Source organism: Strongylocentrotus purpuratus, unplaced genomic scaffold (genome assembly GCF_000002235.5).
Source record: "Strongylocentrotus purpuratus isolate Spur 01 unplaced genomic scaffold, Spur_5.0 spur5_scaffold_17, whole genome shotgun sequence".
In the NCBI taxonomy this organism is placed as follows: Eukaryota; Metazoa; Echinodermata; class Echinoidea; order Camarodonta; family Strongylocentrotidae; genus Strongylocentrotus; species Strongylocentrotus purpuratus.
Window position 1 is genome coordinate 19,716,360 of NW_022145602.1, and position 17,123 is coordinate 19,733,482.

Genomic DNA, 17,123 nt, shown 5'->3' on the forward strand with positions numbered 1-17,123 from the left:
ACTAACTTTATTTACCTGGTATGCATACTAGTCCTAGATCATCCGAATGGTCGCAGTACTCGCCCGTAAAATCAGATGAAGAGTAGCCGGGTTGGTGTGGAAGATGACTAAACTCGCACTCCGTAATATTAAACTCGCTCCCTTCACATTGTATATCCCTCATTACGTTATCGCCAACCCCTCTACCGAATTCCGCGCAGCAGTGATAGCTACTGGCCGAGATGTGCCCGAGCATCCTACACAGGACGTTTGCCTCTTGGGTGCGTATACGTTCGTCACAGACAGTTGCCCAGGAGCCTTCGTGGTAAATCTCCACCCTGCCATCAAATGGAGTTTCTCCACCTACGAGTCGAATGTCAAACGAGTTGCTTTCAACGTTACCTGCAAAAAGAAGGAGGAATGCGAACGTGATGCATGACAAAGAAGAGACAAAAATAACGATTATCTAATTATTGCATATACAAGAAAAGCACATGCGTCGTGAAACCAGTGTTTAAAAAGATAGTTAAATCAAGGTTTTTACGACGCAGGCTCGGGCGACAGATGTACTACACTATATCACCGTTAACCTGGACAAATAAAATGTTTTACCCCTAACCCTAAACCTAACCTTTTTTTTTAACAATGACCCTAGCCCTATAGATTTTGATGAAATAAAAGCCAAGGCAATCGTATATGGTGACAATCGAATCGAATTATGATATGGAAATATATATTGCACGAACAAATTAAAAAGAAAAAAAATTCCTGAAAAAAAGTTTCTGTTTACCAAGTATTTAAGTATTTTTGTAATATATGTACAATTGAAATTTGATAAATATATATTTTGCTATATTTGTTCATCATTTCATGTGTCGTGATCAGATTTAATTTGTATTACAAACATCATACTCAATCATTTATAAATTTGTTCTTTGTTTACATAATAATAATAAAACCCTACGGAAGGGAAAATATGTTGAAAAAAGAAATGGCCTGTTTTTTGTTTAATCAGAGATCACTCAAGTCTAGATATGGCATTTGCCCGAGAGCATAATCAATCGGAACGGGATGTTAATAAAACGAAGATGTGATAAAACTTGATTTAAAAAACACGCCCTACTCACCGGGATCGCATACTAAAGCAACATCTTCCGAATGATCACATGAGTACTTCGAATCGGAAGAGGAAACTACCGCCGCAGAATAAAAACTATATCTGCATTCCGAGATATTAGTTTCGTGTCCTTCGCAGTAGACATTACTAAATATAGTTTCCCCAGATCCCTGTCCGAATTTAGAGCAGCAGTAAGAACTAGTGGCCGAGGTGAAACCCAGCATCCTACACAGTACGTTAGCTGCCTCGGCATAGAAGTAATCGTCACACACAGTTGACCATACACCGAGGTAGAAGATCTCAACTCGTCCTTCATATTGATCGTTTCCACCCACTAGTCGAATTCCATTTGGATGTGCCCTGCTATAACCTTTTTAAATGTACAAAAACAAATTAAGCGTTAAATCTACTTTCATTTCAGCAATCGTCATCATTCCAAATAATCATTACCATCATCAAGTCAAAGATGAATATGCTTAACACAAAAGAGATTGAAGGTCATAAGAAATTTATTTGAAAAAGCCAATTTGGGTAATTAATATCAAGGTATTAGTTATTCACTAATTCATCTATTTTTTCACTCATTGTAACTGATATATCTTGGATAAGACATGGTCAGCCAAAATTGTTGGACGTACAACATTTGAGAAATTGCATACAACAAGAAATAGAGAATATTTGTACATTTTCAAAATTAAGAGAGGGGGCAAACGAAGGAATATCATAAAACTTGTATTTACTATCGATCCCGTGATATTTATTTATTCACTGTAAATAAGCTCTTGAGCTTTCGTGGGTTATCCTGTTTAAGATGACTTAATTTTGATCTGTTATTCTTGTATATTCTTGAGTGGTGAAGTGTGACGTCATCAAAAATCTATTTTTAGAATTTCTCAATTTTTTCTTCATTTTCTGAAAGAGCATCAACAATAATGTCCAAATGTCGAAAAGTAATTGAATATGTAATTGGCTGAGATATGACCATCTAAATAAAAAGATTTCCCATAGCAACTCAGTGTTATTTGCTCTGGCTCCTAACTTGATGCTCTTTCCGAAAATGAAGAAAGAATAGAGAAATTCTAAAAATAGATTTGTATGACGTCACAGCTTCGGTACTCTATATTGTTGTATGTTGGAAGCTTAGCGAATAAAAATCAATCAATCAATTAGACATAAATATTGATTCCTACCTGCGCTTCGTGAAATAGCTACAAACGTGAACACACAAATACAACCAACAACCAAACTTCGCATGTTGTTTAAGTAGAGACTATGACGTAGTAACCTGTAATTATCCAATCATATAAAAACGACCACATTCATTCAAGAGTACCAATTTGATTTGTCAGATCCACATCTATGGCACGGCTTTTCTACTGGTATCCCGAACTTAGATGATAATATTTCGGCATCGGACAGAACAAGCGTTAAAATTTAATTTATTTTCACTCTCTGACATATACTACTAGCAATATTTTCTAGTAATGCACATTCGTGGCTTTGGCAAAGCTAGAGCGAATAATACATTTAGAACTCTTCACGAAGTCACACAACCATCTTTGTTTGTATGCAGCAACACTAACTTCAAAACTAATAATTTATGTTGACATGGCTTTGTGTTGTAACATTTCGAGATTGACCTTCGCTATTCCTTCTTGCAGTGATTATGAATTGATAGGAAGGAGACAGGAAATGTTGTTTTGTTTAAAAACCAGGTATACCGAAACACAGGATGTCACCCCGGTGGATTATTTTTGGTTCTGCAAGTTTCCATGGTTACATTCGAGTTATATTTTAGCCCTCTTTTTATTTGACCTGTTCATATGTTGTGTAAGGGGAACTATGCCTAGAGAATCAGTTTCGATGAAACTTCGTGCTGTTGTTGGAAGTTCGGTGTAAAACATATATAAATTGCAATGTTTTTTTTGTAAAAGAACATGGACGTTGTGATTGCTTTCCTAAAAATTGCCACTTTTCAAACATTACAGGCACAATTGATAGCATCACCGCACAATCGGCCTATACCTGTATATTGAAATATAATATTAATCGCCTTTTCATTTCACGACATCTATTTCCTTTTAAGCCATGTTTTCAGGTGAAATCAACACTATCACATTATTGTTGCTGTCAGTTATGACTTGAGGACGTAGGTCCCCTAGTTGATTAGCATAGTAGCACACACATGCTTTAGCAGTCACGCAAAACAAACACTCACAAATTATTATTCAATAAAATCTGAGAATGTATACTATTATCTAGATCTATTAGGAGTAAATCATTGTCAAATCATTCCATATATTGGGGTAATAATTATTCCACCATTATGACCAACAGTGTATATGTAACACTTTTTGTTTCAAAAAGGCCATACGGAAATCCCTGTTCAGCAAATAGGCCTACATGTAAATGTAAATCAGTATTTAAACAAAAGAATAAATAAAACAAAAACGACAGGCGTTAATGATTCAGATTCAGATCCTTATTTATTGATACGTATTAAAAATATTAAAAAGTGCCCTCCAGTGGCATAATAAACAATATTCATAAAATATACAAATATTACAGTTACAAAATAAAGGCCATCAATATAACAATGCAAATACATAAATCATATGAAAGAAAAATACAGAAAGCGAAAGAAATTATGAGTGAATATGTACAGGTGCAATACGTTTCAGGGGGGGGGGGTATTTAAATGAAACATATTTTATTTACAATTGAATTTTAGCAGTCACATGAAAAGGGACCTCTTTTCCTTCAGACATAGTTTTTTCCCCTCCCAAATGGTTCTTTATTAACATTAAATTTGGACAAATTCAACATTCCCAAATATTAGACAAAAATTCAAACAAAATATAATGGTCACACAATAATCATGATTATCACAAGAAATACAAAAATGACAAAACGGATATTTCAATACATATGGTATTAGAAGAGACAGAGTGAAATGTTGTGATTATTTTCATTTTACCACGTTTCACAACGTCACGTTATTCCAAAGATTATAGATAAAGGTGAGTTCTGGTAATGCAATTGCATTGTGAAGGAAAAGGTGTGGAATGGATCAGAAACAGATGATCATGTAGCATGTAAGTATTGATGTGTACTGCAAAGTTCTGGAGTCATCAACATTATAATAAATTTGGCCTAGTCTTAGTAAAGTAACAAGCACTGACACAGAAAGATGTGGGACTACATAAGTGGTGTCGGGGATACTAACCCCGGCTACTAACCTTGATTTCCTAATCTTTCTATGCTCATTACTCAGCCAGTATACATTTTCTACCCAAATTGTTTGGCAAATGACATTTATTTGTAATCCTGAACACTCAGTGTAAGTTTCGTTTGATTCTATAGGAATTCATTTTTTTTTTAAACCAGAACTCACCTTTATCTATAAGTTGATATTCAATGTCCCCAATATTTACATAAGACCTGTTGCTCGTGAATATGTGATGACCTCTCTCATTTATTGACTTACACCTGACATCGAGTAAATAACCGAATGGTGTCGAAATTCCCTGATAGAACGCAAGACTTCGCGTCTTTAAGAATGAGTATACAGGTTACAAATGAAGACGGGAGCATAGTACAGGACGATCTCGGTTGAGTGATTTCTCCGGTCGTCTTTGTCTATCGTCCCGTTGCTAAAGCGCCCTAGTGAGAGCGGGGTCTAAAAGGCTGCAACTCATTTTCTGCAATAGCTAGGCCCATTAGCATATGGAAACGTTGTATCATCCGCTCAATCTGACTTGCGTGCATAGAACAAATAAGCATTTTTCCATGAAAAAGTGAAGTTTTCTAAAATGTGCGTTTCTTTCCAGCATTGGGGCGCCCGGAAGTCACTCGGGTAACATTTCATAAAGTATAATATAAAAAGACCATATGCAAATTTTCTGTACTTTTGTCGGAAAAAATACATTTATCCAGCACAATGTCGTCTCTTTTTGCGTTGGAGAAGAGCAAATATCGAGTTTCAATCACACTTTGGCCGCTCTCGCAAGCTCTCACTCGTTTCACTGTGGTCAAGAGACTTTGGGGCAAGCGGTTAATGAAAATACTAATCGTTAGCTTTCTTCTGGTATCAAACTTGTTTTGATTGATTGTATAATTCTGTCGGAATAAAGGAAACAAAAAGGCTCGACCAATAACTTATCAGGGTCTGAATTGACCTTTTGACCTTGAATTCCCTGATGCAAGCGCACTAATGACGTCATCTTCGCTAAATCGGTGTCTTTTATCGTAAAATGCGACACTTTCACAATGTCTATACATCTTTTTTTAATTATTAGTAAGATATAACATATTTTTTCTAATATCACTGAAGTTTTGGGTTTTATTTAATGAGTAATTTTTAAATAAGACCCATTTTACTGTTTTAATTTACTGGATCGTACCATTAAATTCGCAGGGTAGAAAGATGCATTTTCCAACCGCGCCAAATTTAATTTACGTTCCGACATTCGGTTAAATGGGTTCGTGTTGTTAAGAATCCACTGCTTTCTGCTCCAACAAACGTCCACATGCGGAGTCGTTTATCAACTAAATTATTCAAATTTATGGATGCTTAATTCCTAGCTTCCCAGGTGTTTGTGTTGCTGTTGAAGCATTTTCATTCATCTGCTATCATTCTTTGTACTCCAATTGCCAGAACCCAATTTTTATTTTGGTTTTCTAGTTTCATCGGAGTCGTTTATCAACTATATGTATTCAAACTTATGAATGCTTCCTCCCCAGGTGTTTGTGGTGTTTATGCATTTCATTCACCTGTTATTATTCTTTGTACTCCAATTGTTAGAATACAAAATGCATTTTGGTTTTATAGTTTCACGCAATAAGTAAGTCAATAAAAGAGTATGTTCTGCACAATAAAAACAATATGTGTCCCTATTGTACAATGTAATGTGTCCCCTCATTTTGTAATAGTTAATTTACCCATTCACATAATGGAACTACCTGCCCGATGAAGCCAGTGGCCTGTGACCCCTGAGCACTCAACACCGTGTGGGAGTCAGTTCGTGGTCAAATTCTTTTATGAGACAAATACAAGCGAACGTTTCCATATGACGATGCTTATTTTTCAGTTCCGGTCAAAGGAATCTCCGTGACGTTCGATTCTACTGCTCTTCGCCTGTATAACAAAGTAAATCAAGTATACAGTGTTGATAATGTACAAGGATCCCTTCACAAATCTATTAGTAATAATGATAACAACAGTGATGATGATTACAGAACAATGAATAAGGTTAATGATTACGCTAATGCTAATCACATGATAATGGAGATAAAAACGATGATGATGATGATGATATCATTGATATCACTGATAGTAACAATGAAATTGATATTAAACAGTATATCTTTTCAAAATGAACGAATTTTTGTTCACTTTTCCTCAAAATTTCATCAAACTGATTCCTTGATTTTTCTTTCACATCTCCACACACTACCACCCACATTTCTGACTTATCCTCATTAAACTGTGTAAACGAGGATAAATTTATCCTAATTTAGCTGTTAAATGATGATAAATTCATCCTCATTTATCTGTTAAATGAAGATCAATTTATCCTCATTTAGCTGTCAAAATAAATAATGAAGATAAATTTATCCTCATTTAGCTGTTAAATGAAGATAAATTTCCTTCCCTTATAATAAGTTTGCTTTTATAATAGGGGTATTTGTCCTTAGAGAGCTGTTAACTTCGAGGGTAATTTTTACGGGAGGAGAGAGAGAGAGAGAGAGAGATAGAGAGAGTGAGAGAAAGAGAGAGAGAGAGAGGGGGGGCAGTGTGAATAGATAAAGATGTATATTACTAAAGTGAACGAGAAAGGAGAGAGCGAGAGGGGGGCGAGGGGGAGAGAGAGGGAGAGCGAGAGAGAAAGAGAGAGTAAACGAGAGAGAGAGTACGTACGGTGATTCTTTTTGGAGCCAGAAGGGCGTTCACTCATATGCTTAAACAAAGAGTTTACATCCTTCTGGCTCTCAACGGAATATAATGACAAAAAAAGGGGGTTGGGTTAGAATTATACAGACACCCTTTATCTGCGTTTCATCTATGTGTATGGGGGTGGATGTTGAGGGGGGAAATGTAATATTTTCCCCCAATCTCCCATTGAACCAAAACAAATTGTGCTCCTTACCCCCCCCCCCCCCGCCGCTTTTTCACCGGCTGGCTGGTTCGCCGCTAAATATTTTCTCACGAATTAGAAGGGAAAACAATAGTACTCCTTAGCCCCCCCCCCCCCCCCCCCCCTCCCCCATTCCCCCCTCTCCTCCGCTTATTCACAGGCTGGCTGATTCGCCACTAATATTTCCTCACAAATTGGGAAAACAAATACCTCCTTTTAAAAATTCCTGGCTACACTGTTGGATAGTATACTAATGAGTGTCGCGGCCTCAATGCACACATCATGATACATGACTCACATGTTCTCCTCTACTTGCCTATTGCTGTACGATATGCAGGCATACGTGTAAATTAGAATCATCGGTGTATAGTTGGATGCATTCAGACGCCATCTCTATTTGCACAAGGCGAATGCAAATCACCATTTAACTATCGGATTGTTCTGCTTCGGGCAAGTTTTAAACATCAAAGAACAGCCATTCGAAGAGGTGAACTCTCTCAGTTCGGACTTCAAAATACGAAGGTGAGAACAGAAACTTAATAAATAAGTGTACGAATTGAGCTGGATCGTAACATCTGTTGGTATCATTTTTGTGTGGTATGTGTTCACGATTGGATGAACAGGAGGCATTGTTTGCGAGAGTGCAAAAATCGACTTGCGCCAAAGTTGCTTATGTGATATTTGAATTAAACAATTGGGATTTGGGTATTAATTGGGTCTATGCAGATCCAAATAACATCCCTAACAAAATTAATCATGCCACACATATCAAATATCAACGAACAATTGGGCTTACATCGAAAGGGTGCGGTGCGGCGCGGTGCGGCGCGGTGTGGTGAGTTCAACGCACCCATTTGATAAAAGCCCCCCCCCCCCGCTTAATTTAATACATCGATAAAAATTGAAAAAATATATTAAATGTAATATTAATGATAATACTAATAATAATAGTCATGACAATGATGATAATAATAAAAACATAATGATAAGAGTAATATTATTAAATGAGAATAACAATACTAGTAATAAAAACAATGATGATTATGATGATGATAATAACACCAATGGCAAAAAAACAAAACTGTAGTGATATTTGGATTTATTTCGTGCATTTACTACATGTATATAATAAACGAATGTGTAATGTAAAGGTTATTCTTGCTCATTCGTGTGTTTTTTTATGATGGATTTGGTCCTTCTTCCTCTTAATTAGGTCAATTATTGAAATATTAAAGAGTACATTCCTTCACGGTTAAGGCCGCCATTTTAATTTGAGAGTAATAATTGCGGCATCAATATTTTCATGTATTGCTGCACCACTGCCTGCGACTGCCGGCTTTGCATGCTGCATAACATAACAGTACGTTACTCGCAATGTTTACTGGCAATTTAAAATGGCGCCCATGTTGGCGCATGCGCACTTTTGTAAGCGTGGAAGGATGTATTATGAAATAAAAGCATGCCGTACCTATACAGCTGCATCCTTATTGTCAATAAGACAATAACAATAAGAGCCACTAGAATGTACACCACCTGAGATATAACCAAGGCTATAAACAAAATAGAAACAAAGAAATGACATAAAATTACTCCATTAAACATCTACTAATGCTTGGTAAGCACTGACTTGATAACTACCACCACTACCTAGACCAATGTTGTTGCTGCTGCTTTAAAAACTACTTCTGCAAATACAGTGTATATCTACTATATGAATGCATGTACTACTATCATAATTACTATTATAATCGCTACATCAACAGGCCCAACTAAAACTACATATACTACTACTACTGCTGCTACTACTACTACTACTAAGAATAGTAATAATAGTACTAATACTAGTAATACAAGAACTACTTCTACTACTACTACTAGTAGTACTTCTACTACTACTACTACTACTACTACTACTAATACTACTTATTCTTCTACTACTACTACTACTACTACTACTTTAAACAGTCGTGCAAAATAAAAAATACTTACCGAATGTTTTACGAGCTGGCAATCTCGATGGATTTTCGGTGGTTGCTTCATTGTAGCTCGCCAAATTTCCAGTCACGTCTGCGTAATTACAATTACGAGATCATTAAAAATATAACCATTTGATTCCTTTAATACTTGAAGATAGGTTCGAGCTTTCTTAGATTTCTACCAGAAAGCCTTGCTGAAACATTTCATCTTGTATAATTACATTTTTCTAAACAGAGTATTGTTTGAGGTTTACTGCATAAGCATAAGACAAAATCATCACAATTACCGACGGGCTACCATTAATTAATATATAACATGAATATATATCATTAGAAAATAACAAATAAATAGATATATATATAATAAAGAAACATAATTGATAAATACATGAGAAATTAATAAAGGAATGAATGAATTGATAGATGATCAAATAAATGCATAAATACATAACACCTCCAAATATCATTTTACACAAATACAATTCCAAAACTATTTACACTATTTACAAAGAACAAGAAGAAAAGAAGAAAGAAGTAAATTGTTAAGTCTAGTGAAATGTCTAATAGATCATAAAAAAATTAAATTTATGTTCGATATAATGAAAAACGATATGTAGTTTATATATGTTATGTAAGTAATATTTACATCTGTGAAATGATGATACATCTGTATCTGGATCCTTATGTCTGATTGATTTCTGGGCTAATGTAGTGTGAGGATTGACCACATGTAAATCTGATGACTGCGTTGTTGAATGTGAGTGAATCCTGGCCCCGTTGCACAAAACTTACCATTGATGGTAACTTTGCCATCAATGGCAACTACCATGGTAACAGGGCTCAACAGCCAATCAAAATCAAGGTTTTCATGGTAGTTACCATTGATGGCGAAACTACCATCAATAGTAAGTTTTGTGCAACGGACCCCAGGTATAATCTGAGTTTGCTTTACCAGCTGCTTTCGTAGAAGAGCTCAGTGTTGTAGAGGTGCCTGTTTTCCAATCGACACACTTCATACCGACATCCTCATCATGCGTACAGTCGTGCCAATGCTGGACCCGACAATGCCCGATGTTCGCCTCGGTTCCATCGCATTCAACTTCGTCCAGAATGATCTGCTTCCGCTTGGACACCTTCTCGTATTTCTCGCAGGAGAAGTAGCTCTCTGCCCGCTCGTACCCGAGCATCCTGCAGACCACGTTGGAGTCGGTCAAGTCCCAGTTGTCATCGCAGATTGTCCCCCATGAGCTGTCCGACTTCACTTCGACTCGCCCCTCCAGTTTGGATGCGCCTCCTACCAGGCGGATTCGATAATCAACTGTTGAATTAGAAAAAAAATAAAAGAGAGGGTGAAGAAGGCAAATTTACATGAATACGGAAAGGCGAAAGGGGTTGCGAAACCGTCAGTATCCACGGGCACACCCCAGTGACATATCACTACCCCCTCCCCCCCCCCCCCCAAGAAAAAGGTGTCCCCTTCATTTATTTTCTTAGAAGGAACCTAAATATGTAGTAAAAACTAATCATTATCAACCCCCTTTTTGTTTGCCTTCCTATGAGAAAAGAATATTGGATTCGCCTCCTTGTAAACGTGTGGCCCTGTTATGATAAGTACCGATGCAGTACTTTTCATCTTTTGAGTCTGAACTTCACAAAATTCGGTTGAAACTCAACGTGGGTTTTGGCAGAGATGACAAGCAAGAAAAAAGGCAAAATGACAGTAGATAAAAATAAGAAATACCAACTTTGTGAATCGGACCTTGAAGATGTCAATCTATTTTTATTCCCTATTACCTATAAAGGGTATTTTTAACTTGCAATTAAATGCATCCACAAACAAGCAGTTTCAAGCGAACAATATTTCCTGAAATTTTCACTGTTCCGGGTTTCACCTTTGACTTTGTCCACAGAAATTGCGATCAATATTTAGCCCAATACGTCTTGGCCCCATTTAACATCTGGGACCTTCAAAGCAGCGTGTACCCTTTCTTGCTTACAACGGAATTCAAATATTCACTGGCTCATATTTCGGGAGATACAATAATATAATGACCTTACTGAAATCATACTGACCTCGTCTCCGACTCGGTCACTATGTTTTCGTAAGGGGTGATGTAGTTCCTGGTATCTACCTCAAGGCCAGTCAATATTATATAATTGTAGTCCTAGTGGGTTAGTACACACTATAATATTATAATGTTGCACTGTCCACGAACAATTTTACGGTAACAGCATTTTCAGAGAAGACAAACCGTTTTCCTGGCAAGTTACTCCAAGGTCCATGAAATGATGGCATCGCCTGTGCAATCCTTGATCGCTCCGCGGGCATTCGAGGATGTTGGCTCCCTTGCCAGTGCATTTGAGAGTATCCAGGAAGATGCCTCCGAGACCTTGTCCGTAGTGTCCGCAGCACTCGTAAGACAACGCCCTCGGGAACCCGAGCATCCGGCATATCACGTTTGCGATGTTCATGGCGTAGTGCGGCGTGGAGGTCGTGCTGAGGTCGTCTGCAGCACACATCGTGCCCCAGGAACCGTAGTAGAATAGCTCGACCCTTCCCGAATGAAAATCCGCTCCTCCCGACAGTCGCATTGGTACCTCAACTAGGGCAAAATATGAATATATCAATTTCTTATCAAGTGATATATCTCTTGCAGAATACGGATAGATTGCTAATGTAGGCTTAAACGGTCAACAAACGAATTCGCGTGATCTCTTATAAGCGGGAAGTTCAAAATATGTTGTTCATTAGTTTGTCTACAATATTTAACGAAATAAAGTCTTTAAAAATGAATATTAATTGTTGTAGAAAATGAATCTGGAATTTGAATTTTCAGCTGTCCCAATACCATGGAGGCACTTTACACGTGTTGGCCTACAAAGGTAACTAAAATACTTATTTCATATAATAGAATAAGAGAAACATAGGTAATTTTACCCTATGTTTGTTTGATACCTCGTTTTCTTGTTTAGCATATCTTTTTTTATTTGATAGGGCTCCATTTACCCCGTACTATTATATAGCTATAATATGATGAAGATTATAATCATAATGTTATCGATCTTGTGTTATATTGTTATCTTTTATGTAGTCATGCTTGATACATTATGTTTGTTTTACTTGTTATAATTTTTGTTGTTCATAAACTCAAACTCAAACTCAAACTCAAACTCAAACTAAAACTCTAACTCTAACTCTAACTAAAACTCAAACTCAAACTCCATTAACCTCTCCGGCACACCCAGCAGCTGCGCATCCATCGAGGTCACACCTTCCCCGCCGAGACTCCGACATGTTGCAATGGGCAAGGTTTCTTTCCGTTCCGGTACACTCGATACTCTCATACAGGATGCTCGCAGAGGGCGCTTCAAGTAATTCCTCGTCACGGAAAGCCGCAGAGGCACCAGAGAAGCCCAACATTCGGCAGACAACGTCGGCGGCTTGTATGTTCCACGATGTATAGCAGATTGCAGACCATGATCTTCCATGGTAGACCTCGACTCTTCCTTCGTTGTCCTTCTTGGAGACAAGACGGACTGGGACTATGATTTAAAAAGATTATAGTTGAAATATTTGAAAAATGATGGGAGGTACAACAAACAAGAGGGTTACACAATAGAAGGCGCTTTACTGCACTGGTTACGGGCTGTATTTGGGGAACCAGGATTTTATTGCCAACATATGCTATAGTCGCAGCTTTTAAATTTTAATAAATCACAAGAAACTTTTATACTCGGATGTTTAGATAGTGAATCTATTATCCCATAAGGCAATATTACAACTAGAACACGTTTCATTAGAATTTGACGTTGTGAATAAGGATCATCAAACATTATTGTTTTTTCCAAGAACTCAGAACTTTCTCAGTTTTGTATTTTAAGTTGGAACCAAATTTCGCATAAAAAGAGGGTCTCATTTAATGTAACCTCTTGTCACATTGTGATATCTTTTTTTTAATATTTCAAATGTCTCGTGTCATTGCATACATCATGCGACGTCATATTTATTTCCACGTCTCGCTTTACGAAGTCCATTTCACATTTCTAACCAAGGCTCCGTCTTACAAAGAGTTTATATCAATCGCAACTGTTGTAAAATAAGAGACTGCAAACGTGCGATTGATTGAAGGAATTGCGATTAATTTGGACCAATAGGAACTCTTGATATGACCGGGACCCAGGGGTATATTCTGGAGGGATTTTAATTCTCGAGTCTTTGGATATTAAAGTGTGGTGCGGAAAGGTTGAAGGGAAAAGGGATATTTTTAACTTACGACTGGCGCACGTAATCCCTGCTATCCGTTGGTCCCTACTGCAATTGACAGTCGCTTTGCTCTGCTCCTCACACTCAGCAACACTGTCTTCGTTTCCCTGACACACGTAGGTGACGTTAAGAACAGCGCCCTCTTCATTGTCCAACAACTCCATATCATAGTAGGACTTAGCGGTATGTTCTCCAAGCATCCGGCATAGGACGATGGCGAGATTGAGGTCCATGGATTCGGTGCAGAAAGCTTTCCATTTGTGTCCTTGCAACAGTTCTACTCTGCCCTTCTGGTGACCGAGGCGTTTTGAACCGTTCCGGATTCGTACTTCACCTGCATTTTGATGAAAAATAAATCGGTAAAAATATATATTTGGTTGTTGTTTTTTTGCGTCGGAAAGTTAGTCTTTTTATACAAAACCTTGAATAAACAACACAATTCTCGCCTTTTCTCTCTTTACATTGATGGCAGTCCGTCGTGTCGATAACGATAGCCATCCAATGTTTTCTGAACTGGCTCTGCGGAAGCCACATACCTTGTATTCATGAGAGCAAATTGCTGTGAAATTCTCGACATCGCTCTCAACAGCTTGACGGCGCTCTGTTTCTGCCATATTTGATGCTATAGAACGTCATTTCTGTGAGGCTCTATATGAGGCTTTTCTAAGAACGGCTGGAATTAATTTTAACTGCCTCTTCAAAGTGTCGTTGTAAAAACAGGGGTTTTCCCCAGTATGGACCCTTTGCCTCTCTTCCATTTTCTTGTTTTACATGGACTAACTTTATTTACCTGGTATGCATACTAGTCCTAGATCATCCGAATGGTCGCAGTACTCGCCCGTACCATCAGATGAAGAGTAGCCGGGTTGGTGTGGAAGATGACTAAACTCGCAATCCGTAATATTAAACTCGCTCCCTTCACATTGTATATCCCTCATCACGTTATCGCCAACCCCTCTACCGAATTCCGCGCAGCAGTGATAGCTACTGGCCGAGATGTGCCCGAGCATCCTACACAGGACGTTTGCCTCTTGGGTGCGTATACGTTCGTCACAGACAGTCGCCCAGGAGCCTTCGTGGTAAATCTCCACCCTGCCATCAAATGGAGTTTCTCCACCTACGAGTCGAATGTCAAACGAGTTGCTTTCAACGTTGCCTGCAAAAAGAAGGAGGAAAGCGAACATGATGCATGACCAAGAAGAGACAAAAATAACGATTATCTAATTATTGCATATACAAGAAAAGCACATGCGTCGTGAAACCAGTGTTTAAAAAGATAGTTAAATCAAGGTTTTTACGACGCAGGCTCGGGCGACAGATGCTCCCTAGGCAATGTACTACACTATATCACCGTGAACCTGGACAAATAAAATGTTTTACCCCTAACCCTAAACCTAACCTTTTTTTTTAACAATGACCCTAGCCCTATAGATTTTGATGAAATAAAAGCCAAGACAATCGTTTATGGTGACAATCGAATCGAATTATGATATGGAAATATATATTGCACGAACAAATTAAAAAGAAAAAAAAATTCCTGAAAAAAAGTTTCTGTTTACCAAGTATTTGAGTATTTTTGTAAAATATGTACAATTGAAATTTGATAAATATATATTTTGCTATATTTGTTCATCATTTCATGTGTCGTGATTAGATTTAATTTGTATTACAAACATCATACTCAATCATTTATAAATTTGTTCTTTGTTTACATAATAATAATAAAACCCTACGGAAGGGAAAATATGTTGAAAAAGAAATGGCCTGTTTTTTGTTTAATCAGAGATCACTCAAGTATAGATATGGCATTTGCCCGAGAGCATAATCAATCGGAACGGGATGTTAATAAAACGAAGATGTGATAAAACTTGCTTTAAAAAACACGCCCTACTCACCTGGATCGCATACTAAAGCAACATCTTCCGAATGATCACATGAGTACTTCGAATCGGAAGAGGAAACTACCGCCGCAGAATCAAAACGATATCTGCATTCCGAGATATTAGCTTCGTGTCCTTCGCAGTAGAAATTACTAAACATACTTTCCCCGGATCCCTGTCCGAATTTAGAGCAGCAGTAAGAACTAGTGGCCGAGGTGAAACCCAGCATCCTACACAGTACGTTAGCTGCCTCGGCATAGAAGTTATCGTCACACACAGTGGACCAGACACCAAGGTAGAAGATCTCAACTCGTCCTTCATATTGATCGTTTCCACCCACTAGTCGAATTCCATTTGGTTGTGCCCTGCTATAACCTTTTTAAATGTACAAAAACAAATTAAGCGTTAACTCTACTTTCATTTCAGCAATCGTCATCATTCCAAATAATCATTACCATCATCAAGCCAAAGATGAATATGCTTAATAAAAAAGAGATTGAAGGTCATAAGAAATTTATTTGAAAAAGCCAATTTGGGTAATTAATATCAAGGTATTAGTTATTCACTAATTCATCTATTTTTTCACTCATTGTAACTGATATATCTTGGATAAGACATGGTCAGCCAAAATTGTTGGACGTACAACATTTGAGAAATTGCATACAACAAGAAATAGAGAATATTTGTACATTTTCAAAATTAAGAGAGAGGGCAAACGAAGGAATATCATAAAACTTGTATTTACTATCAATCCCGTGATATTTATTTATTCACTGTAAATAAGCTCTTGAGCTTTCGTGGGTTATCCTGTTTAAGATGACTTAATTTTGATCTGTTATTCTTGAATATTCTTGAGTGATGAAGTGTGACGTCATCAAAAATCTATTTTTAAAATTTCTCAATTTTTTCTTCGTTTTCTGAAAGAGCATCAACAATAATGTCCAAATGTCGAAAAGTAATTGAATATGTAATTGGCTGAGATATGACCATCTAAATAAAAATATTTCCCATAGCAACTCAGTGTTATTTACTCTGGCTCCTAACTTGATGCTCTTTCCGAAAATGAAGAAAAAAATAGAGAAATTCTAAAAATAGATTTGTATGACGTCACAGCTTCGGTACTCTATATTGTTGTATGTTGGAAGCTTAGCGAATAAAAATCAATCAATCAATCAGACATAAATATTGATTCCTACCTGCGCTTCGTGAAATAGCTACAAGCGTGAACACACAAATACAACCAACAACCAAACTTCGCATGTTGTTTAAGTAGAGACTATGACGTAGTAACCTGTAATTATCCAATCATATAAAAACGACCACATTCATCCAAGAGTACCAATTTGATTTGTCAGATCCACATCTATGGCACGGCTTTCCTACTGGTATCCCGAACTTAGATGATAATATTTCGGCATCGGACAGAACAAGCGTTAAAATTTAACTTATTTTCACTCTCTGACATATACTACTAGCAATATTTTCTAGTAATGCACATTCGTGGCTTTGGCAAAGCTAGAGCGAATAATACATTTAGACCTCTTCACGAAGTGACACAACCATCTTTGTTTGTATGCAGCAACACTAACTTCAAAACTAATAATTTATGTTGACATGGCTTTGTGTTGTAACATTTCGAGATTGACCTTCGCTATTCCTTCTTGCAGTGATTATGAATTGACAGGAAGGAGACAGGAAATGTTGTTTTGTTTAAAAACCAGGTATACCGAAACACAGGATGTCACCCCGGTGGATTATTTTTGGTTCTGC

At 37.3% G+C, this 17,123-nt stretch overlaps 2 protein-coding genes across 2 annotated transcripts; both read right to left on the reverse strand.

Moving 5' to 3' along the window:
• Window positions 1-6,086: 6,086 nt before the first annotated feature.
• LOC105442375 (deleted in malignant brain tumors 1 protein-like) lies at window positions 6,087-11,831 on the reverse strand. The gene is made up of 5 exons (XM_011674430.2): window positions 11,462-11,831; window positions 10,162-10,527; window positions 9,223-9,300; window positions 8,702-8,783; window positions 6,087-6,233 (listed from the first exon to the last, which is right to left on the reverse strand). Exons 1-5 carry the CDS (start codon window positions 11,799-11,801, stop codon window positions 6,176-6,178), a joined length of 924 nt encoding a protein of 307 aa, XP_011672732.1. The 5' UTR covers window positions 11,802-11,831; the 3' UTR covers window positions 6,087-6,175.
• Window positions 11,832-12,423: 592 nt separating this feature from the next.
• Window positions 12,424-16,780, reverse strand: LOC585196 (scavenger receptor cysteine-rich domain superfamily protein-like). Its single transcript, XM_011674436.2, has 5 exons — window positions 16,550-16,780; window positions 15,369-15,728; window positions 14,264-14,629; window positions 13,484-13,807; window positions 12,424-12,752 (listed from the first exon to the last, which is right to left on the reverse strand). The coding sequence occupies exons 1-5, from the start codon at window positions 16,611-16,613 to the stop codon at window positions 12,424-12,426; spliced, it is 1,443 nt and encodes a 480-aa protein (XP_011672738.1). The 5' UTR covers window positions 16,614-16,780.
• Window positions 16,781-17,123: the final 343 nt, after the last annotated feature.

Excerpts from the sequence above, each read along its gene's own strand:
- LOC105442375 (XM_011674430.2), bottom strand. The coding sequence starts at position 11,801 with ATGCGACTGTCGGGAGGAGCGGATTTTCATTCGGGAAGGGTCGAGCTA. Across the intron at positions 8,784-9,222 it reads GCCAGCTCGTAAAACATTCG|CCTTGGTTATATCTCAGGTG; the intron begins GTAAGTATTTTT and ends TTTTGTTTATAG. Across the intron at positions 6,234-8,701 it reads ATAAGGATGCAGCTGTATAG|GCGAAGAGCAGTAGAATCGA; the intron begins GTACGGCATGCT and ends TTTGTTATACAG.
- LOC585196 (XM_011674436.2), bottom strand. The coding sequence starts at position 16,613 with ATGCGAAGTTTGGTTGTTGGTTGTATTTGTGTGTTCACGCTTGTAGCT. Across the intron at positions 14,630-15,368 it reads TGCTTTAGTATGCGATCCAG|GCAACGTTGAAAGCAACTCG; the intron begins GTGAGTAGGGCG and ends TTCTTTTTGCAG. Across the intron at positions 12,753-13,483 it reads AGGGATTACGTGCGCCAGTC|TCCCAGTCCGTCTTGTCTCC; the intron begins GTAAGTTAAAAA and ends TTTAAATCATAG.